The sequence below is a fragment of the Python bivittatus genome, unplaced genomic scaffold (genome assembly GCF_059951505.1).
Source record: "Python bivittatus isolate LINGU-HERP-01145 unplaced genomic scaffold, Pbiv_v1 ctg000480_np1212, whole genome shotgun sequence".
Classification (NCBI taxonomy): Eukaryota; Metazoa; Chordata; class Lepidosauria; order Squamata; family Pythonidae; genus Python; species Python bivittatus.
Genome location: NW_028277075.1, coordinates 89,364,768 through 89,387,837, shown reverse-complemented (window position 1 = coordinate 89,387,837; position 23,070 = coordinate 89,364,768). Strand labels below are relative to the sequence as shown.

The 23,070-nt window shown below is 34.8% G+C and overlaps 1 protein-coding gene across 2 annotated transcripts in view; it reads right to left on the bottom strand.

Annotated features, from left to right (window-relative positions):
• The window catches only part of RAB3GAP1 (RAB3 GTPase activating protein catalytic subunit 1), a 31,167-nt gene that overhangs the window by 5,744 nt on the left and 2,353 nt on the right, over positions 1-23,070 (bottom strand). Inside the window, exons 3-22 of one of the 2 annotated variants that reach the window (XM_007427042.4) lie at positions 22,410-22,485; positions 18,192-18,324; positions 17,173-17,251; positions 16,756-16,875; positions 16,330-16,495; positions 15,537-15,636; positions 13,802-13,883; positions 12,100-12,168; positions 11,043-11,116; positions 8,258-8,350; positions 7,232-7,398; positions 6,583-6,681; positions 6,193-6,365; positions 5,687-5,741; positions 5,027-5,377; positions 2,905-3,042; positions 1,480-1,707; positions 708-804; positions 510-613; positions 135-250 (exon numbers count right to left, since the gene is read on the bottom strand). In XM_007427042.4, the coding sequence (XP_007427104.3) occupies positions 135-250; positions 510-613; positions 708-804; positions 1,480-1,707; positions 2,905-3,042; positions 5,027-5,377; positions 5,687-5,741; positions 6,193-6,365; positions 6,583-6,681; positions 7,232-7,398; positions 8,258-8,350; positions 11,043-11,116; positions 12,100-12,168; positions 13,802-13,883; positions 15,537-15,636; positions 16,330-16,495; positions 16,756-16,875; positions 17,173-17,251; positions 18,192-18,324; positions 22,410-22,485 (2,520 nt within the window). Of the gene's footprint in view, positions 1-134; positions 251-509; positions 614-707; positions 805-1,479; positions 1,708-2,904; positions 3,043-5,026; positions 5,378-5,686; positions 5,742-6,192; positions 6,366-6,582; positions 6,682-7,231; positions 7,399-8,257; positions 8,351-11,042; positions 11,117-12,099; positions 12,169-13,801; positions 13,884-15,536; positions 15,637-16,329; positions 16,496-16,755; positions 16,876-17,172; positions 17,252-18,191; positions 18,325-22,409; positions 22,486-23,070 lie in introns of those variants that run through there. The other variant, XR_003084581.2, reaches the window with a different exon arrangement.

Sequence of the window (23,070 nt, the reverse complement as noted above, 5' to 3'; positions counted from 1 at the left end):
CCAAATAACAGGATGCAGTAACAATGATCCATTAAAGCCTGAAATAACCTTGCACTTAAGGTAACAATCTGAAGAAAAAACAAGGACCTTTAAGGGAATTTGATCCATGCAAGTTTATGAAACAAGTCACTTACTTTTCTAGATCTTTGCGTTCTTCTTCTTTATTGCATTTTTCTATTCCAAATTTTGCTTTTAGGGACCTTGCCAGGGCAACAGTGGCTTCCACGCTCATAATTTGACCAATGATTTCCTGGGAAAGAAAGAAAAAAAATCCTTACTTGTCATAAGCCACGTATTTCAAAGATTTGCTCAAGCATTTATCAGAGCTGTGTTCAACAGAATTTTCCAGGATCGCTCACTCTCTCCTCTAACACAGTTAATACAATCATATGTATGTAACCTCTTTTTCTTTTTTCCTGTGATTGAGTTTATCATAAATTATTTATTTAAAAGCTACACTTTTAAAATTTCTTTCTTGGACTTATTATTAGGAAAAGGAGATTCCTTACTTCTATTTTTTTGTCTTCTGGATTTGGGAACCGGAGAACTTTACTGGAATGACTGATTATCAGCTTAATTATCTTCTTTACTGACCCAATATCTTCCAGTGATTCTGTTGGGAGAGAGAAAGCCCATGAAGCGCATTGTAGTAAAAGCATCCTATTTTTATTTGAAACATACAGCCTTGGTTAATAAGAATTATTTACCTTCTTCTTTTACCTTGAGTACAGCTGCATGGATGACACAAGGAAGAAGATGCCTTGCAAGATCTGCTGGTTTCTGAATTGCTAAATAGTGTAGCACCTGAAGATACAGTAAGTCAATTTGATCACCACAATGTTTCTACAAAATTGACACCATCTCTCAAGGCTTCAAAACTGAAGGCTGGCTCATGTGCTTTCTTAAGCACTCAATCAAAACCTATCTTTCTCAAGTCTCTGAAGGAGGTTTTGAATAAGTGCTCCTGTATTAATCAATTTTATTTTTTTTTATTGAAAGAAACATTTGGGAAGAAAGCTTAGCAAGCTAGATAAAAGAAAAGCTGATGAAAGACTGGGGAAAAAGGCAAGAAAGAAAAATTCATTGTAGTTATTGCTAAAAAAGAAAGGTTTAATTTCAAAAGTGCCTGAAACTCTAAAGTATGTTACTTCACGTTCTTGTGAATAATTTATTTATATGTTTCCATATACAAAATGGTTGCCAATCTAGAAGATTATATTTCCAAATGTAACATGCATTACCGAGTCTTATTTTAAAAGCATTCTGCATAGTTGGTTAGCATTATGAGCAACGCTAGAAAAATTCCATACAAAAACAAAAATAAACTAGGTTAATAAATGAAAGTGCTTCTAATAGACTTTCCACAGTCTATACTAGGATGGGTACTATGGAAGCTTTCAGATCTTCAAGAATTCATTATTAGCATAATACATTTTGAAAACTGAAATGTCTCAGGAACTCTCTTGTGAGTCTTTTTACCTTTTCTGCCTCACGAGTGTCATCAAAAAGACGCCTCTGCCTCCTTGCTGGGACGGGCTTTGCTGTTTCCCATGCTTCAACCCACATGTTACTTGGAATCTTCATTCGGGCGCTCAGCTCACCCTTGATGACTACACCCCCCTCCTCATCCACAGTTTCTTCTTCAATGTAATCCCGGGGTGAATACCATCTCACAAAATCTTCCAGACAACAACCAGGGTTGGCAGCCTAGGAGGAACAGAAAAAGAAAAAAAAAAAGAATATCCTTATTTCTATATAGACCTTCCAGACAATTATTTTTTACAAGATAAGAGAGCGCAAATTAAAGAACTGTCAAAGGCATTATATATTGGCACTTTGATCTTTTAAAACTTGAATACACAACACTCAAAATGAAAGCCTACCTTCCTAACATTATAGTTTTCAACTTGTTATCTAACATACCCCTAGACATGACTATTGCTTAGAAATTTTCAAATGGCTATATAAGACATATGAATCAGATCTGGGTCTGATTTTTTCAATGAATCTAACTTTTCAATGCAAAGATTATTCTGGTCACTGATAAGTTTGTAATGTATTTTAAACTAAAGGTATTTCAGAAATGGGAGTGTCTTTAAGAACTCAACTATCTTCTGTACCATGGGAGGGCAATGTAGCCTTCCAGATGAATAGCAATTCCCAGATTCCTTCACCACTGATTTGGCAGGCTGGGACTGATGGACTTGCCTCATTAACATTCCGATCCATTCTAAACTGAAAGGTCAGCATGTCATGGATATAAATACAAATGTATTTATCACCATTTTCTTCCTTAAAATAAATAAAGAGGTTCTAGATAAGATCCAGCTTCTACTTCTGTATGTTTTTAAAAGAAAAGGAGAGATTTTTGATTGCAATGGTATATATTTTATGATCTGGTTTTAAGTGTTTCTAATTTTTTATATTGTGCCAAAGAATGTAAAGTGCTTAAACAAATAACTGTTAAATAAATAATGGACAGCTGCTGTAAGATTGAATATTAATACTGGGCATTTAGTTTTTCCTTCCCTCAAGTTCCAATAAAATTATACTTAATTCACAGAAAAGGCAGCAAACCAATCCATAAGCTTTGTAATTCCAATAGGAATAGTTTGGATGAGCTAGCATTTAAAAAAAAAAGGTGAGGGGGAGAATGTTGACTAAATTAACTCAGACAACTGGCAATGAACATATTTTCCCGAACAAAAACCAAGTAATGAACAGGCTAGAGAACTTACCACATTTCTAACTTACAGCATGTATAGTGCAGATGGTAGAGGAACAAATGAACAAAATGGAAAAAATACAATTGTTGGAAAAGATGAAAAATCCTGCTAAATATGTCGTATGAGATTTTTATGCTAGTATATTCATTTCGTGATGACCCTGGCAATTTGTACTTACTTTGAAAGATTCCATATCTGAGAGCAAACAAGCACTTTGCATGCGAGCTCGAAGATGAGCTCCTTCTGCTGATGTTCCCAACTTAGCCAATACTTCAGACTGTTCTTCTAGTAGATCTTCTGTCATAGGAGCTGGTTCCTGAACAAGTAGAAAGAGAGGAATTCCTGTTATCTCTCATTAGGGAACAAAAACATTGAACAAAAGGAATGAATGTGGCTTCAACATGCCTAGAACCTGTTATTCAATTTCTTTATTCCAAAGCCAGGAAAGTCAGTCCAAAATCTGATATTTTCTGAATGCAAATACAATTAAGTCATTTAACAACAGTTTTTGCATAATAGTAAATAGAAGACAAAGGAAGGTGAAAGGACTATACTTACTAGAGAAATTAGCTTGGTTTAAGGCAACTTCCTGATTGCAAGAAAAACCAAGACTTGCACATAGTGGCAGACCAAGTAGAAAAAAGCAATGACTGGCTATCCTACAGTTAACTTCTATAGAAATAAAACTAAAACTAGTTTCCAGTGTTATTTATTTCACAAACATGGTATCTTTAGCTAAAACAATCCCTTTTATAATTAGAACGGAACAATTTTAGCATAGAAAAGATATTCATGAAGCAAAACAAAGAAAATAGAGATTATTGCATTTGGGCAATCAAAGCTTCAGCTTTTAGGTGTGAGCATTGTTTCTTCTCCCTCCATTAAAATCAAGTTAAAAAGTACAGTACTTATCTTTGGCTGATCAAATTTGGCATTGAAGATTATGTAGTTTAGAGGGAGAAACCTATAATCATATACTTATATATGTATATGAATACGCCATCGAAATCAGATATGACTATATGCAACTGACTTCCATGTCTGAATGCATGAGGCTGAGGCAGACAATATACGCTAAAGTATAATTCTAGTAAGGACTAAGGCTGTTTTAGGTAGGAGAGTCTCATGTCACAGAGTTGATATTTTACTGTTTGTTACTGTGTTATACTTTCCTGCAGGACAGGTATGTATTCAAGAGATTTTATTCATTCCTCCTTGTCATTAGAGGTTCAAATGCCCTATGACCAAGTTCAACTGGTATGATAGCTACAATCATTTCTGGACAGGAATAGCCTTGTCATTGTAATCTAAGCATATAATCTCAATGGTTCAGAAAGTACAGCTAATTCATAATGGAATGATTATGCATTGTGATTAGTTCAAAAAGCCCGAAATGGCTTAGGATCATTCTATCTGAGGGAATATCTGCCCTCATATAATACTACATAGTTCTTGCATTCTGAAGTGATTCTCTTGATGGCTATTCAACAGTTTATCAATATTCATTTGGCATTTCTTTCTGACTGATATCACTATTTATTTAAGAATCACTTTTCTATTTTTTAAAATTATAAATGTTATAAATAATAATACCTGTTGTCACAAGCAAAGAAATATATTTGTTTATAAAATAAATAAAACTCATGTTTTTTGTGATGTCCTAAGCCATTATATATAATAAAATGACGCCAAGACAGGGTTTAGTATTTTTAACTACATACTTGTTACTGGAATTTGACATCTGGGCATGGAAATTGATTCTCTGTGCCATTTCTATCGCTAAGAGACTAGTTTTTCAACACTGTAAAGATATTTATGGCTCCAATTACTCAGTGGACTGAGGACCTGATAATATTCACAACTTATGAATGAGCTGCATACAAAGGTAGATTATGTATGGACAATTAAAATGAAATACACCATTCCTTTACTGAAATGATTATGTAAAACTTTATAGAGATGGGAAGTCCATATATATAATTTTGCTGTTGACATTGTTCTGCTCTCTTTTTTCCCTTTCTTTTTAAACTTTTGTTTAATTAAAGGAGAAAGCTGTAATACAGTTACTGCACATAAAACTGTACACCTCATCTCCCATGTTGATTTTAAATGGTAATCATATTGAATGTAATTTTTAAAAAATCATGACAAATTTACAAGTGTAAGAAAATCAAAACAAGTATTAAACATTGTTCACATGTAAGCAACTCTTAGAGCCCCTTCTTTTCTCTTCATCTGAAATGGAAATGAGCTAGGAGAAACCAGAGAAGCAGAAATATTTGTAAATTTTACTCTCTAACCTGTGTTACTGGAACATAGAGAGGGTGTCCAGAATGAAGCAATTTCAAATTGCCATGCTGATGCAGACGGCCTTCTGGCTTTAATGCTACTGTCTCTTTACTACCTTCTTTTGCAATCCCTTTCTTTCCACCTTCTTGTCCATTTCCTTTAAGCTCTTCTGTGTCACTCAGGCATTCAAAAAATTCTTCTTCACTGTCACTCCAAGATTCCCAAGATTTTCCTACTTCTCCTTTTTCCTTATCACTCTCTTTTGGACAGTCTCTATCTGGTGTTTCTTTTTGTTTTTCCAAATTAATCACTTTTTTCCCTTCATCTCTTGCTTTCTTTCTTTCAATGCAACAATTTAACATCTGGAAAACAATCAAACATCAATCAAGCACACTGAAAACTTAGTGTTAATGTTAGCAATGTGTATTTTCACAATGGCAAAGTTTTATTCACATATGTAAGAGAAGAGAAGCCAGAAGGTAGCCTGAATTCAAACTTACTATTGCAAAAGACAACAACATACTTCTTCACACAAGTCATTATCACAAATTTATAGGCCACCCCCAATCTGTACAGCTCTGGGCAGCTTACAGGATACAATTAAACAGTAACCCATCACAATTTTTCCAGTAAAGATTAATACATAAAAGTAGCATGTGTGTAAGATTTACCTGGAGTTTCTGATGTAATAAACAACATCTCAGATCTGGTGCACTGCTGGTTAACCTAAGAAGTAGTTACATTTAAATTACAACAGCAATAGAAAAAGTTTTCAAACCAGAATTGACTGCAAGATATATAGATACTTCCATTTTCACAAAAAAGCATAGGTAACTTGTCACCAATTTAAATTAAGACCTGTGTGCCACAGCCTATCAATCTTTTGAACATATATTTGCAAATACAGAAGAAGACCCAGAGGCTTCATAATTTATAAACCAAATCTCCCTCACGAACTATTTATTTTAGGTTACTTAGAATCTCCTTCTGAACAATCTAAATGGATGATACAAATGTATTAAGCCTTTTCTCCCTTTTATGTGAAACAAAAGAAACTGGCTGTTAATAAGGAACCTTTTGCAATGGCAATAACATTTCACTCTCTCTTAAACCTGAGGAGCATTAAAAACTATTGATTTGCTATTAGCAAAAACTAAATAATATGCCTAAAACTCACCCTGGGATAAAGAAGTTGTTCTCCCATCTATAGCGCATTTCCAAGACAAATTCTTGCCAGAGATGTGCAACTCCTTTGACTCCACCATGATAAAAGTTGATCATACAAAGACAAAGGGCCAGTTTGTATGTCAGACTGTCTGAAGGAGCAGATTTGAACTGGATATAGAGATTCTATATACAAGGACAAATGAACAATATTAAACTCATGCATATTTAATTGGTTAAAAGTTGTGCAATTTAGTTTTAACATGCACAGCTGTTTTCTTTAAACAAAGCATGTGTGTGCTTTTGAAAAGTCATCCTAATCAGACTTCTGAATTTTGTTTTTTGTCTGAATAAAAGTAATTAAAATCTGGTACATGTTTTTCACATATGCATTTGAACTTACAGAGTCTTCATTATCTGGGGGTGGAATGCTTCCTGTTGAAGTATTCGTTCTAGCTTCAGATCCATCTGCTGATTTGTCAGCAGCATCAGGGAATAAATACTGAAGAGAAAAATACATAGCTTCAGTTTTCAATTTTTTTCACCAGGCATTATGTGCTACCATTACACTGTCCTGAAGCATGACTATTAAACACCTAAATTCTTATTTCTTCTGCTATGAAGGAGGCCAAACAGCACATAGTTTATGCTGTTGGTGTTCTAAGTATTTGTTCTGTATTGTTGCAGGATCTGCTATTCTTTCTTTCTCTTTCTTTCAGTACTGCACTTGCCTAGTTCTTACAATGAAGCCATCAGTGCATGATGTTTTGTTTATCAGCCAATGTGATTAACAGAGCATCAATCTGATCTCGAAAAGTTGAACTCCTGACAGCGACCTCTCTGGTGTATTTTTTAAAAATTGAGCCTTCTAAATGCTTTTTCAGGACAATGCCAGACATTTAGCAGTAGTCCAATCTCCATGTGATGTGGGTATGTGTATCTACTAGAAGAACACTATCTCCAGAAAAAGGTCCGATTTGTTATTCCAGTCAAGGCCACCAAAACCACTCTTGGCTCAGACAATTTATAAATCATCATTAAATATAACTTACCATGAGAATAGTATTAAGGACTTCATTGTTTAAAGGGGATTCATCTATGCCTCTGTGCTTACGAATTTTTTTCTTTGCAGTGTGAACCATATTTGTCACTGACAGTTTATGGATTGGGACTGGTGCTGGTTCTGTGAGCTTCAACAAAGCATGGCTTATATCAGCATCTATAAAATATCAAGTTTTGGCAAAAAAAAGACAATGATTCAAATTATTAACTTGCAATCTGACTTCCTTAGTATCTTTCCCTGTCTGTCTTATAGAGCATTTTTAGCAAGACAGAAAGAAAGTACAAAGCTAACAAAGTTGGTTTACTAAATCTGAGTATGCCCTCTGCTGCTTAATTCAGAAATAGGTTACACTCACCTGAAAAAGTAACTGGGAAAATCTGTCAAATACTTGAGGCCACGTGAAGGAGAGAGATGACTTTAAAATGATCAAACTTACTTAACAGAAAAGCTTAAAAATACGTAACAAAATAAATATGGAAAGAGGACACAGATACAAACAAAATTACAGGTAGTCCTCACTTAATGGTAATTGGGACTGAAATTTCCATAACTAAGTAACGTGGTCATAAAGTGCAACATTAAGTGAATCATCACAGGTCATTAAGTGAGAACATCACATGGCCACCATCTGCGACCTCCTGCCAGCTCCCCATTGACTGCTTGTAGGAAGCTGGCAAAGAAGTTGCAAATGGCAATCATGTGACCACAAGACGCTGCAACATTGTAATTGTGAGCTGGGTGCTGGGGATACCACAACTGATGTAAGTATAAAGACTAGTTCTAAGTAGCACAGTCAATGCTGTCATAAGTTCAAACAGTCGCTGACGAGTGGTTGTTAAACAAGGACCACCTGTATTCTGAGGAAAGGGTTTTTTGTTTTTTTTTAAGAACTGGCGTGTTTCTCATCCAAAAACTCACATAAACTGTTACTTATTATTTTACTAAATGCCACTTAAGTGTTTTCATAAACCCAAGTGCAAACCTTTGATTGTTTCAGAAAAACTATGAACTTTACCTTTTCCTTCTTCTTCAAACGCTGATCTTCCAAGAATCTCATCAGTTGATTCTTTCCGACGACACACTTTGAAAAATTCAGTAACAAAATCACCTGCAAGAGGAAAAAATAGTAACAAAATCACCTGCAACACAGGCAGATTCTTTAGCATTTTCCACGATGGTATACTCCATACAAATAACAATAGAATTTAGAAGAAAAAGTATTCTCTTCTTCAACACTTTCAGTACATATAAGCTCAAGGGCTTGCAGCGTTTCAGATTCAATCTACAAAAAATGCTTCAGAACACAAAGGGCATCCATTTTTTGTCAGTCTTTTATTTTGATCATTGACCAGCAAGATTTACATTCAATACTAAAATTAAAGCCATCCCATTATGCCAATAGTTTAAACTACATATTATAAGAGTAACTAGGGTTTCAGATGCTAGCATAAATATAAAAAAAAAGTACTAATAACATTAAGATTATAAATATACAGTGGGGCAAAAAAGTATTTAGTCAGCCACCAATTGTGCAAGTTCTCCCACTTAAAAAGATGAGAGGCGCCTGTAATTTTCATCATAGGTATACCTCAACTATGAGACACAAAATGGGAAAAAAAATCCAGAAAATCACATTGTCTGATTTTTAAAGAATTTATTTGCAAATCATGGTGGAAAATAAGTATTTGGTCAACATCAAAAGTTCATCTCAATACTTTGTTATATATCCTTTGTTGGCAATGACAGAGGTCAAACGTTTTCTCTAAGTCTTCACAAGGTTTTCACACACTGTTGCTGGTATTTTGGCCCATTCCTCCACGCAGATCTCCTCTAGAGCAGTGATGTTTTGGGGCTGTCGCTGGGCAACACGGACTTTCAACTCCCTCCAAAGGTTTTCCATGGGGTTGAGATCTGGAGACTGGCTAGGCCACTCCAGGACCTTGAAATGCTTCTTACGAACCCACTCCTTTGTTGCCCAGGCGGTATGTTTGGGATCATTGTCATGCTGAAAGACCCAGCCACGTTTCATCTTCAATGCCCTTGCTGATGGAAGGAGGTGTTCACTCAAAATCTCACGATACATGGCCCCATTCATTCTTTCCTTTACACAGATCAGTCATCCTGGTCCCTTTGCAGAAAAACAGCCCCAAAGCATGATGTTTCCACCCCCATGCTTCACAGTAGGTATGGGGTTCTTTGGATGCAACTCAGCATTCTCTCTCCTCCAAACACGATGAGTTGAGTTTAGACCAAAACGTTCTACTTTGGTTTCATCTGACCATATGACATTCTCCCAATCCTCTTCTGGATCATCCAAATGCTCTCTAGCAAACTTCAGACGGGCCGGGACATGTACTGGCTTAAGCAGGGGGACACGTCTGGCACTGCAGGATTTGAGTCCCTGGCAGCATAGTGTGTTACTGATGGTAGCCTTTGTTACTTTGGTCCCAGCTCTCTGCAGGTCATTCACTAGGTGACCGTGTGGTTCTGGGATTTTTGCTCACCATTCTTGTGATCATTTTGACCCCACGGGGTGAGATCTTGCATAGAACCCCAGATCAAGGGAGATTATCAGTGGTCTTGTATGTCTTCCATTTTCTAATTATTGCTCCCACAGTTGATTTCTTCACACCAAGCTGCTTGCCTATTGCAGATTCAGTCTTCCCAGCCTGGTGCAGGTCTACAATTTTGTTTCTGGTGTCCTTGGACAGCTCTTTGGTCTTGGCCATAGTGGAGTTTGGAGTGTGACTGTTTGAGGTTGTGGACAGGTGTCTTTTATACTGATAACAAGGTCAAACAGGGGCCATTACTACAGGTAACAAGTGGAGGACAGAGGAGCCTCTTAAAGAAGTAGTTACAGGTCTGTGAGAGCCAGACATCTTGCTTGTTTGTAGGTGACCAAATACTTATTTTCCACCATGATTTGCAAATCAATTCTTTAAAAATCAGACAATGTGATTTTCTGGATTTTTTCCCCCATTTTGTCTCTCATAGTTGAGGTATACCTATGATGAAAATTACAGACCTCTCTCATCTTTTTAAGTGGGAGAACTTGCACAATTGGTGGCTGACTACATACTTTTTTGCCCCACTGTAATTAGGGTTTCAAAATTAATTATGAATACAACTACATAAATCTACATACAAGTTATCTGTCTCCTCTGCAACACCATAAAGCAGCTACATTTTGTTCAGGATTGTACTGCACAGCTTTAATAAGCACTAAATCCCACATTTTAGTCTGAAAGCATGTAATTGGCCAGTGTTGGATGAAGAACCAACTGGGTATGCCATTTTAAGACCTGAAATAAAGTATCTTCAGGCCCATTTAGGTCTAAAATTAAGATGCAATTTGCCGTCTTTGAAGTTTAGAGAGCTTTCTAGATCAGACATGTGCCATTAAGAATTAATCAAATTTATTGTTATCACAGAGGTGGAAACCCACATATGAATCTTTTAGAATGGCAAATAGTTCCTGAGATAAAATAGATGAAACCATAAAATTGTTAGTTTTTAAAGAATCTAAAGTCTACGTTCAAAACTATGCTGGTCTTCAACCATAATAAAGATTTGATTTGATTACATTCAAAAGTTTCCAGTGCCATTTTTCTGAAATAGGAACATATTTTAACTATTCAGAAAAACATAGAAAACAACATATGATTGTTTTTACTGTCTTCTGTACCACAAAATCTACATGAACTTGTTAGTGTCACATAGTGCTATATCAACATCACATCTTACTACAATAATTTGAAAGAAAAAAAGCATAGGACAGAATAAAGCTCTGGACTGCTTACTCAATAAGCACTGTGGATTATCAGCTTTTCTGACTCTCACAGACCACTGAGGTGCTTGAACAGGATCCAGGTCTCTTTAAAAAACCCAAAATATCTGTTAACTTTGTTTCACCAAAACACTGAAAAAAACAATTTGAGTTCTGATAATGATCTTTAGCATACTGTGACAAAATAAAATTAACCCCATTCTCCATCTTTTAGGTAGGCCCACTCTGACTTTTTTGACTAATGTGGTTATTTTTAAGTCTAATAAGTATAATGGTTTGTCTGGAAAATTCTGAATTAGAGTATTTTCTGAAAATTTCCCCTATGCTAATTATTCAAATTAGCCTATTAGTCTCACTATCTTTAGTAGACTGAAGGTCCCAAACCTCCACTCCCAGAAGTCCTTTGGGTCTTCACTCCTGTTCCAATCTCTTTTAAGGTATCGGCTTGGTAGTTCCTACTGCCACTATTTATCTTCCAGGGTATGCCTCACCTGGAAATCATTCCCTAATTCCAGGGTATGAGAAGGCTCACACCCTGTGTTGCTTTTCTGGTGATTCTAGCTCAATTTTTTTTAGAACTACTTGAAAAGCAGTCACCGCTCAATTCTGAAACTGCCAAAGTTCTTTTAAAAGAAAAACAATTCCTAAGTATTAGGAAGAATGAGTTATTCAAGAATATACTGTCTTGAAGTATGGCAAATTCTTTTTCAACCAAGCTTTTTAAGCAGATGTTGGATCACCATTGATCAATGTTTCCAACTTTGTTTCCATTAGTTTCTTTCACAAACAGAAAAAATGTTCACATTAGAAAATTTTACTGCATAGTGCATTTTATCCAGAATGAATTATTTCTATTGTTAAACAGATATATTTTCACATTAGCAAAGTCAACCTTAACATTATTACAAACATTACTACAATGTTCATTCTATAGCAAGCCTTGTTAAGTAAAATAGAAAAAATAATTAAATATAATTTGAATTAGATTTATTCTAAGGCAAATCTGATTAAAACAGAGTTTTGAAATTTTGAACTAAAAAACCTAATCAAACAGAAAGGAATGTACTTACGAATAAACATCATTGTCCACAATTATACCCTCTGTTAAATGAGGCCAAATAGCTGCTAAATGGAGTTCACTGGAAGTAGAAGTATTACTTTTGTAAGCAGTTTTGAAATGATAACAGAACAGATGTTAGCATGGATCCAAACTTACACTTGGACAAACAGGAAGTGACCGATGAGGTAAATCCTAATAGTGCAGGAGAGGGAATCTGAAGACCAAAGCTATTCAATGAGCAAAAATTGCCTGAAATTGATGGTGTGATTTTGGGAAAGAATGATATGTATTATTGTATTTTTACTGTATTTTAATTAATATTAATTTTTTGTTTTTACTATAAACCACTCAGAGTCACTTCCTAGTGAGATGGGCAGTGACCAAATTTGAAATATAAATAAATAAATGTAGGCCTAAACCACAGGAAATAAAAAGAAATCCTCCCAAATCTTGAGGGGGGGGGACAAAATCCTGGCATCATCTATGCGTGTGACATAGCTGCATCTACCTGTCATGCCCCGAATTATTATTTTTTATTACAAAAAGAGGAAAATAAAACCCATAAAAAGCGCTTTAACAAAAAAGGGAAAGAAATACAACAAAGAGAAAAAAATGTTAATGTTATTATAACAATATTTATTTATTTATTTATTTAGCAAATTTATATGGCCACCCAACTCACAAACAGTGACTCTGGGTGGCTTACTGAGTAAAATCCCCAATACAAAAACCCATCAACACCCACCCCCCACAATCAACACAACCACTTTATCGGCTCTTTTTCAGATTGGGGTCCCAGGCCCGCTGGCAAAACCATGTCTTCAGGGCCTTCCAGAACACCATCAAGGTGGGGGCCAATCTTAATTCAGAGGGAATAACATTCCACAGGGATAAACAATAAACAATTACAATTCTATATATGCTTATCTAATGCAAATATTATTCAAGTACATATATATTTCTAATAGATTTATTTGACTATCATTTTTTTTAACCTACTGTATTTTGTATAAATGAGTCCCATATTGCATTATACTTGTCCATACAAAGTCTTCATCTCTATAGGCAATCCGCTCGTAAGTGGCAAGCGCAATCAGGTCTTCAATCCATTGTATAAATGGAGCCATACATTTATCTTTCCAATGCTGCAATATCAGTCTTTTGGCCATAGTAAGGGCACGGAGAATCTATTTTTGTTATCCAAATGTCAAATTCCATGTACCTAGTATGCCCCCTAATTATTAAGCATGGTCCTTACTACCAAAATATTTCCCACCTCTGCAATGACTGAACTGCAGAAAAGAGATATTCCCATTGGCTATAGCAAAGGTAAGCAAATGGCTGCTTACAATTCAGTTTTTAACTGCCAATGGAAATCCAAATCTACTATCTCATGTATATCAATATTTACTCCTTAAAAATATGCAGATGAGACCGATTATTTTCCTATCACTCCCTGCATATTTTTTAAAAAGAATTTATGCACGCCTATTCATTGCTGTAATAGTATTGTCATATTGTGTTTTCTAACAGTGATTTTGCAGTCAGGTACAACATTTACAGAAGAAATAGATCTGGTAACTTTAACTCATGGATAGCAATTATATATTCAGAGACTTATTAAACCCCTTATTATATATTACACAAGGTAGTTGCATAAGCAACAGTTCTGTTTAAAAAAGACTTCCGAAGTAAGAAAACAATACTCTTACCTAATAGGATCCTCACAGGCACCAAATGGTAACTTTCCAAATTCTAGGCCTCCTACTTCACCTCCAACTAAAGCATCTATATCTAGTTGTAAAACATATAGCTATATATTATAGCTGGAGTATTATTCAACAATAAATATTTTAACATGCAAAATCCTACCACTTGAGAAAAGGGTGATATTGCCACAACAAACCAATTTGAGCATCTTAGATACAAAAATTTAATCTTCCCCTTAGTGTCTATCTCACCTTTTATTAGGGACAGTAGGGTGAAGGGATGCAAAATTTTGGTTTGTACAATTTCTATAGAACCTCTACTTGAAAAGGATTCAGATTCTTCAGTTTGTAATCATTAGCATTATGGAGATGCTGGTAGAAAGTATATATCAGTATAACAGATTCTTGAGCAAAAAAATCTACTCCAAATATGAAGAGAAATCCCAATGGATGTGGTAGCCTGCTAATGTAATAATGAAGACTTGCCTTTATGTAAGTTATTATTTTTAATATAAGATAATACAGGAGATATGACACACGGTTAAAAACTTATCTGAAGGGCCTGAAAGCCACTGTTTATGAATGGCAAAAGATTGGAGTGGCACTGGTTCACACAAAAAGGCATCAGCCCACTTCACCTGAACTCAGCCATATAAGAGTTGGTGCAAACATGTGATGGGGAAGCCTCTACAATGTGCAAATCAAGCTCGCTTATTTAACACTCAGAAGAAAAGCCTAAAATGATTCCTCTACATGAATCCAACACAACAGAGACAATCAGTAAAAAACTTTCTCAAGATACAGTCTAAAATACTTTTCCCAGACCTTCAGATGTGTGGACTTCAACCCCTAGAATTCCCCAGCTGAAAATTCTGGAAGTTGAAGCCCACAAATCTGGAGTCACCCAGATCAGGGAAGGCTGAATACTTCAGCTTTCCTTGGGCTGTTATTTTTTATTGGTATTGAGTTTTTTTATGCCTACCATGGATGTTTAAAATTGCTTATCATGGAAGTCGCTGACAGAAGGATATAAATACAATCAATCAAAGGTTTCAACCAACTGAGAGTTAAACCAATTCTGCAGAATACAGACAGAGGTAGGTCAGGTACGGTATGATATGCCTGTACGTCAAAGAACGTGGAAACTGTGATAGATTTGGTTCTAACAACCCATTTATTCTACAGAAACTTAAGACAGCTTTGCAGCAACCAGACAACCCATTATCATGATGGAAAGCTATTAAGAGTGTTCACCTTGGAAATTTATATTATATGATATAGCAGGTAATGAGATACCTCTTAGAAGGCAAGTCCTTCTTGCTATTTACTATCAGCAGAAGGACATTATTAACTTTAAGAATATTTCTACTGCTGTGAAATTCTTTTATATGTGGCACAGTTACCATAATTCCAGCACTAACATTTGGATTCTATTTTATATTTTAAACTTTATTTTTCTAATGATAAAGACTACAAAAAAAAAAAAAAACAATACTGACAAATAAAATTATTCTTTGCTATTACGTTCTACAGTGGGGAACAAAATACATTTTTTCTCACCCTACCCTCAAAGCACCTGTCACGTAATATTTAGTTAAACTTTTTATTTATTTGCCTTATAATAAACAGAAAGGGGAAAGAGGAAAAGAATTCTTGTTGCATGGTTCTTTGGTTCTGATTTACTTTTGTACTAAATTCCACAAAATGAAATTATAATATGAACAAATCAGTTTCCTACCTGGAGGTTGTTGAGGCCAGAAATATTGCTGCCAGTCTTGAAGCACATATGTAAGCCTAATACTTATATTAATTGGAGGTAATGGAGTTAATGGGCAGCCCTGGAAAACATACCAATAAGAATAATTATGAAAATGTTAGGACCAAAACAGGCATTCCTAATCCATTGTTTTAACCCAGATAATATATCAGAAAATATCTCTGAAAAATAGATTTTCAATATTATATATGAATAGTTTTTGCAATCAGCTAAATTCTACCAATGTCTTTCTGAACCACTTTAAAGTTCAAACTAAGACTGGTTCACACAAAATGTATCTCTTGAGGGCTAGTTGCTCAATGTTTCCCTACCACTCAACAGCATTATATTTGATACAACATATTTTGTGAGATGAAACACCTTCCCCGGGCATTGGACATATGACAGAGAACAAAGCAAATAATTTTAATTGTTTTGTACATCTATACCAGTGAAAAGACCAAACTTTAAATTTTGAAACCTTTCCCCACTTGTAATGTTCATATTTAATCAGACTGAAAATAGAGGGAAGAAAAACTAAGGAAAACTAAAGTCTAATGTAATCTATTGTATTAACTAAATTAAAAACAATACAATACGTGATATAGCACAATCTGCAAAAAGCTTTAATCTGCATAGAATTCATGAGTAACCTCACCTAATTTGGCCTATTCAACATAGCATGTATATAAGAGTTACTGCACTTGCTAATTTTGTGAAAACCATTTTTGGCATCTTCATGCACCTACCAAGTGCATACACAAACTATACTTACAATCTTAGATTTGAAGATGTCCAACAATCCAGATAAGTGATTATACTGACTGGGCACTTTGCGAAGATGAACCATTTCAAAGTCAGTTCTGACTCCAGGACCCTGACACTCCCCAACATACATTTTCCGGGATTTTTGATGAATTTGCACAAATACTGGCACTTGGCTGAAAAATATTGAAAATGTTTTAAAACAAAGATGAGTGTATTCTTGGAGGACTTGACTGATTAAAATCACCAATGTAGAATTTTGGGGGAGGGAAGAAGAATCACACTGAAAACTCAGCAAAGAAGCAACTTTATATAATTTCTATTTTTCCTTGTTCTTAGTATCTGGTCTTGTTTCTGCAAGCTAGTAAAAGAAAGCTCTTCATGCACATCTAATTCATTACAACAGCTAAATGCATGGTTATAAAACTTTACTTACCAGCCTGTGTTGCCCAATGCAATAGAAACTGAACTCAGAAGGAGATTACATTTGGATTCACTAAGAACTGCCTCATTATTTGCTGCTGGTGCAATAACTACAAATTCTCGCAAGCCATACCTAGAACAAAAGAAATATTCCATTGAGTGTAGATTACAAAAATTAATAGCTTAAAATGCAATATTATTTAAATATTAAAGCAATGGTCTCCCTGTTAAGCTCCATTAAAGATTTATCTAACATCATCTAAGATCAAACAAAACCACTATCTTAGGAGCAGTATTCTTTTTGATATCTTGACATTTCATGAAATAAACTAATTACAGTCTATGAAATGTATTATTTAACCATAAGAAAAAATTCTTACAATTAATTTCTTAAAAAATTAAAATGTAAGATTTTAAATAATAGACATACCATCTTACTAGACAGTGAGCTCTAGGAGGGAAATCATTGTTCATGCATAGAAGATCTTGCATAGCAACAGGAAGAGCATCTGTTAAACCATTAAAGATGAAACCATTAAGTCTTCAAGGTTTCAACCAGAAAAAAAGGTTTAGATTAAGAAGTCAAGGCACATAAATTGATTTTTGATCAAATTCAATCAACAATTTAATTAATCAAAAATTAATCAATTTAATTCTTTTACAATTGTAAATACTAGTTTTCCTCTTAAATACATTTTCATGACTACTGAATAATAAAAAATAAGCATATTAGCCCTTTGTTTTGTTTCTGGTGCCTTCGAGTCAGTCTTGACTCCTGGTGCCTGCCTGGACAAATCCCTGAGGTTTTCTTGGCAAGATTTCAGAAGTGGTTTGCCATTGCCTCCTTCCTAGGATTGAGAGTGTGTAACTGGCCCAAGGTCACCCAGCTGGCTTTGTGCAAAAGGTGGGACTAAAACTCAGTCTTCCGGTTTCTAGCCTGATGCCTTAACCTCCACATCAAACTGGCACCAAATTACAGGTAGTCCCCAGTTTAAGAACAAGTTCTGTTCCCAAGGTCTGTCCTTAAGTCTAATTTCTATGTATGCGAGAACAGTATTATTGTATAATACTGTATAAGTAGTATTGTGTAATTAACTCGAACCACCGTATATTTAACTCAAATTTTGCTACAATAGACTCTGTTCTTAACTATGGGCCATCCTTAAACCAGGTGTTAACCCAGAGACTACCTGTACACCAAATCAGTCCTTATGAACCTATATATTCATCTCTTCAATAGGTCTAATGAACGTGGAAATCAATACATCCCTAAAAAAAAAAGTTACCATATATCTGTAAGCTCCTCTAATAACGAGCAAGCTATAAAATGGGTAATTGGTTACAGAGTATGATATTGCCTGTAAGTAAGTACTAACTTCATAGCGTATCACATAAAAAAAGTAAATGCTATGAACTGAAGATTATTTGAGTTTTTGAAAATGTACCCACCTTCTACTAGTTCATCTTTTGCATTCTTATCACTTGATTTTTGGACTAGATAATGATGTGTCACTGAGAATCGAAAATCAGCAAAAGCAATTTCATCGGATTTCTCTTCCCATGTTTCAGTGGTATATACACCCTACATATCAGACATAATTATGTGATCAGAAAAATGATCTGCAATAGCTTTTAATGCACGTTTCATAGGTAACACCATAATAAAATTCCATTGCTCCTCCAATAAAGCATTTATGATCTGCAATAGCTTTTAATGCACGTTTCATAGGTAACACCATAATAAAATTCCATTGCTCCTCCAATAAAGCATTTATTATAAATATATTTATTCATATAAAAAATTCTGCAAAATCTAACAAAATAGGAATATAATTACATTTCTTTCATCCTATTGATTAGTACTCTTATTTGTTTGATTTTGAATCAAAGTAGATATAAATCAATTATTTTAAAAATAAAATAAAGACTTTTCTTAAAATGTTTCATAAAAATGATCACAGCTCAAAGTCATAATGAACAAATATAATCATATTCTATTGCTCTTACTATTATGGAGATGAAATACAAATTTTAAAATCCTGGCAGCTAATCTCCCTATAAAAGTCTAAAGACAAAAAAATAAAATTAAACAAATAGAGAATTTGAGGTGATTTAATAGACAAGAAGAACAGTCTGGACATAAAAGCAAGAAGGAGAAAGGGACTGAAAATGAAAGAAAACAAGTTGGAGATATTCCTGTAGTCTTAATAGCATTATCTATTTATGTAGAATCTCCTTTTTCTAACTTGCAAAAATGAAACTGAATGTGAAAGACAAAGTGATGCTGCCAAAAAATACAAGATATGGTTGCTCAAATTAAGCATCACTGGGATAGCTGCACTTGCTTTGAATATGCAGGACCTTCAGATTAGTAAATATTTTTATATAATTATTTTCTTTTTTCTCCTTAGAGACTGTTTTCCCTGTTCAAAATGTTTAGATGGGATTTTCAAATTACTATTATTTGAACAAAAATATTGTTATTATTACATTATGCCACCAAACTCTTCCACTTTCATTACGCTATATACTCAGGAATACTAAAAAAGCAGTAGGTGCACTAACTCCTTTGAATTATTTGGTTTAGTTAGATTAATCCTCAAAATATAAGATTCTGATAGCTATCCATCTGTACTACCTTCAATGTCATTAGCAGCTCCAACTTCAGATTTATCTGCTAGCAGTGTTCCAGCCATATCATGTATGACTTAAAGAATTTGTGTATTACAATAGCTTCAAAAACAAACAAATATTTATTATGCAAAAATATGTCTACATAATAAGGAAACTATGTAGAATATAGCAAGAGACAATTGAAAGAACTTGTTTAAGGAAATTTTCTCATTTCTGTTTGATATTTCATCAACATAACTTAGTAAAATTTACTACAGTATATCCTACCCAGTACAGCAGATACTACACATAGGTTTTTGGATAAATATATAAAGAGGAAACTGAGAAATGTGTAAATAATCCAGGGGGAAAATTGTTACTGAGTCTTAATGGGAGAAATAATGTTCACAATTATACCATCATATCTATTTTTATATCAGCACAGGAAATTCCCTTTCTCACTGAAAAAAATGATATAAAAATAAATGTTTACAAGAAGCAGCAGTAAATACTACTTGACCCATCCACTTTGCTCGTTGATGACATTTTAAAGAAAGTCACATCAGTGAGCTGTAATATATCACTTAAACCTTGGATTCAGAAATGAACATAGTAGTAACCCCATTTTTAACAGCAGTAGCTTCTTCTGCTGGTATAAAAAGAACGTTTTCTTTGTTGAGAGTAATACATTCAATATTTAAAAAAATGGGAATGGCAAAGTAGGATGTGTTTCTTTTCAAACTCTGAATAAAGAGAAAGATACACATGAAAACTAGATTCACCACCAATATTTTAAGTTTCTTGAGCTGAATTGGCTAAAATTTGTGTTGTAAACTTTAAAAAACATTTATAAGTAATACAGTAAATTCAAATGTGCATGTACTTATTTTTTGTTAGATAATAACAATCTATTCTGTACTATTTGTTTCTGAAGAAAGCTATAGAGAACAAACAAGAGTATTAGTACAATTTAAAAGCTGATGATGATCGTTCTCCTTGTATACAGTGGGGCAAAAAAGTATTTAGTCAGTCACCAATTGTGCAGGTTCTCCCACTTAAAAAGATGAGAGAGGCCTGTAATTTTCATCATAGGTATACCTCAACTATGAGAGACAAAATGAGAAAAAAAATCCAGAAAATCACATTGTCTGATGTTTAAAGAATTTATTTGCAAATCATGGTGGAAAATAAGTATTTGGTCACCTACAAACAAGCAAGATGTCTGGCTCTCACAGACCTGTAACTACTTCTTTAAGAGGCTCCTCTGTCCTCCACTCGTTACCTGTAGTAATGGCACCTGTTTGATCTTGTTATCAGTATAAAAGACACCTGTCCACAACCTCAAACAGTCACACTCCAAACTCCACTATGGCCAAGACCAAAGAGCTGTCGAAGGACATCAGAAACAAAATTGTAGACCTGCACCAGGCTGGGAAGACTGAATCTGCAATAGGCAAGCAGCTTGGTGTGAAGAAATCAACTGTGGGAGCAATAATTAGAAAATGGAAGACATACAAGACCACTGATAATCTCCTTTGATCTGGGGCTCCACGCAAGATCTTACCCTGTGGGGTCAAAATGATCACAAGAACAGGGAGCAAAAATCCCAGAATCACACGGGGGGACCTAGTGAATGACCTGCAGAGAGCTGGGACCAAAGTAACAAAGGCTACCATCAGTAACACACTATGCTGCCAGGGACTCAAATCCTGCAGTGCCAGATGTGTCCCCCTGCTTAAGCCAGTACATGTCCCGGCCCGTCTGAAGTTTGCTAGAGAGCATTTGGATGATCCAGAAGAGGATTGGGAGAATGTCATATGGTCAGATGAAACCAAAGTAGAATGTTTTGGTCTAAACTCAACTCATTGTGTTTGGAGGAGAGAGAATGCTGAGTTGCATCCAAAGAACCCCATACCTACTGTGAAGCATGGGGGTGGAAACATCATGCTTTGGGGCTGTTTTTCTGCAAAGGGACCAGGACGACTGATCTGTGTAAAGGAAAGAATGAATGAGGCCATGTATCGTGAGATTTTGAGTGAACACCTCCTTCCATCAGCAAGGGCATTGAAGATGAAACGTGGCTGGGTCTTTCAGCATGACAATGATCCCAAACACACCACCCGGGCAATGAAGGAGTGGCTTCGTAAGAAGCATTTCAAGGTCCTGGAGCGGCCTAGCCAGTCTCCAGATCTCAACCCCATGGAAAACCTTTGGAGGGAGTTGAAAGTCCGTGTTGCCCAGCGACAGCCCCAAAACATCACTGCTCTAGAGGAGATCTGCATGGAGGAATGGGCCAAAATACCAGCAACAGTGTGTGAAAACCTTGTGAAGACTTAGAGAAAACGTTTGACCTCTGTCATTGCCAACAAAGGATATATAACAAAGTATTGAGATGAACTTCTGATATTGACCAAATACTTATTTTCCACCATGATTTGGAAATAAATTCTTTAAAAATCAGACAATGTGATTTTCTGGATTTCCCCCCCCCCTTTTGTCTCTCATAGTTGAGGTATACCTATGATGAAAATTACAGGCCTCTCTCATCTTTTTAAGTGGGAGAACTTGCACAATTGGTGGCTGACTAAATACTTTTTTGCCCCACTGTAACTCCTCCAAACATTCAGAACAATTAGTTGAACTGGAGCTGATTCAGCTCCTAATGACTTCACAAATATGCATTTAAGAATAGCATTCCATTTTTGGTGATAAAATTAATCTGAAAAAAATCAATGAAAGAATTGCTTTATATGGCACATACCTTGTAAATGTGGCATCTATATCTCTCAGTAGTAGTAAAGAATATATTCAGATTATATCAAACAACAGTGCCCTTTTGAAAGAAATGATCACAGAATTTCCTGACTATTGAATGAATTATTATTTAAATAATTAATAATTAAATAATTAAACTGAGTCTATTTGGCTAGCAATTTAAATGATTTCAATAATTTAAATCAAGACCACACTGAATTTTCACACATTGACTCACCTTGACTTATTTTTCTTATCTTTACATTGGCCTCAAAATAATTCAGAAGCATACATTCTTACCTTTTGTAAAGGTTTGCCTGAAGAAATGTTAATAAGTTTCCAGTCATTCAAAACTTCTTCAACTCTGGAAATAAATCTAATGAGAAAATTTTTGAAAATCATTAACTTTATAATCCATATTCCCAAAAATAAATATAATTCAACAAAATACTTGTCTTTTTGCTGAATATAAAGTAAAATTCATATTTTTAATACAATTTTACCAAAGTATAAAACAACAGCTATCAAATGGGGGGGGGGGTGTCACAGAAAGATCAAGACAATGGGATAAATTTGTTACACAGTATCATATATCAGATCTAGTGTCTTTCAAACTAATTTACAATAAAATAATTTTGAATAATTCATAATTATAAATAGAAAAGTAAAAATAAATACCAAAAGTGAAACACAAAGCATTTAAAGAAAACAAAACAAAACCAAAGTGAGGTAAACAGCAATAAATATAACTTGGTGACTATAATGAAAATACAGAGAAAAAGTTATATTTTTAGCTTCCTCCAAAAACTATGGAAAAAAAGAGCTTAATTTACTGTAAATGAGAGGGATTCCAAAAAACAGGAATCACCACAGCAAAGGTCTTATTTAGATCCACAACTGATCGTATTCAAAAAAAAGATTTAACTGACAGATATAATTTACAGATGGAATGTACTGAAGA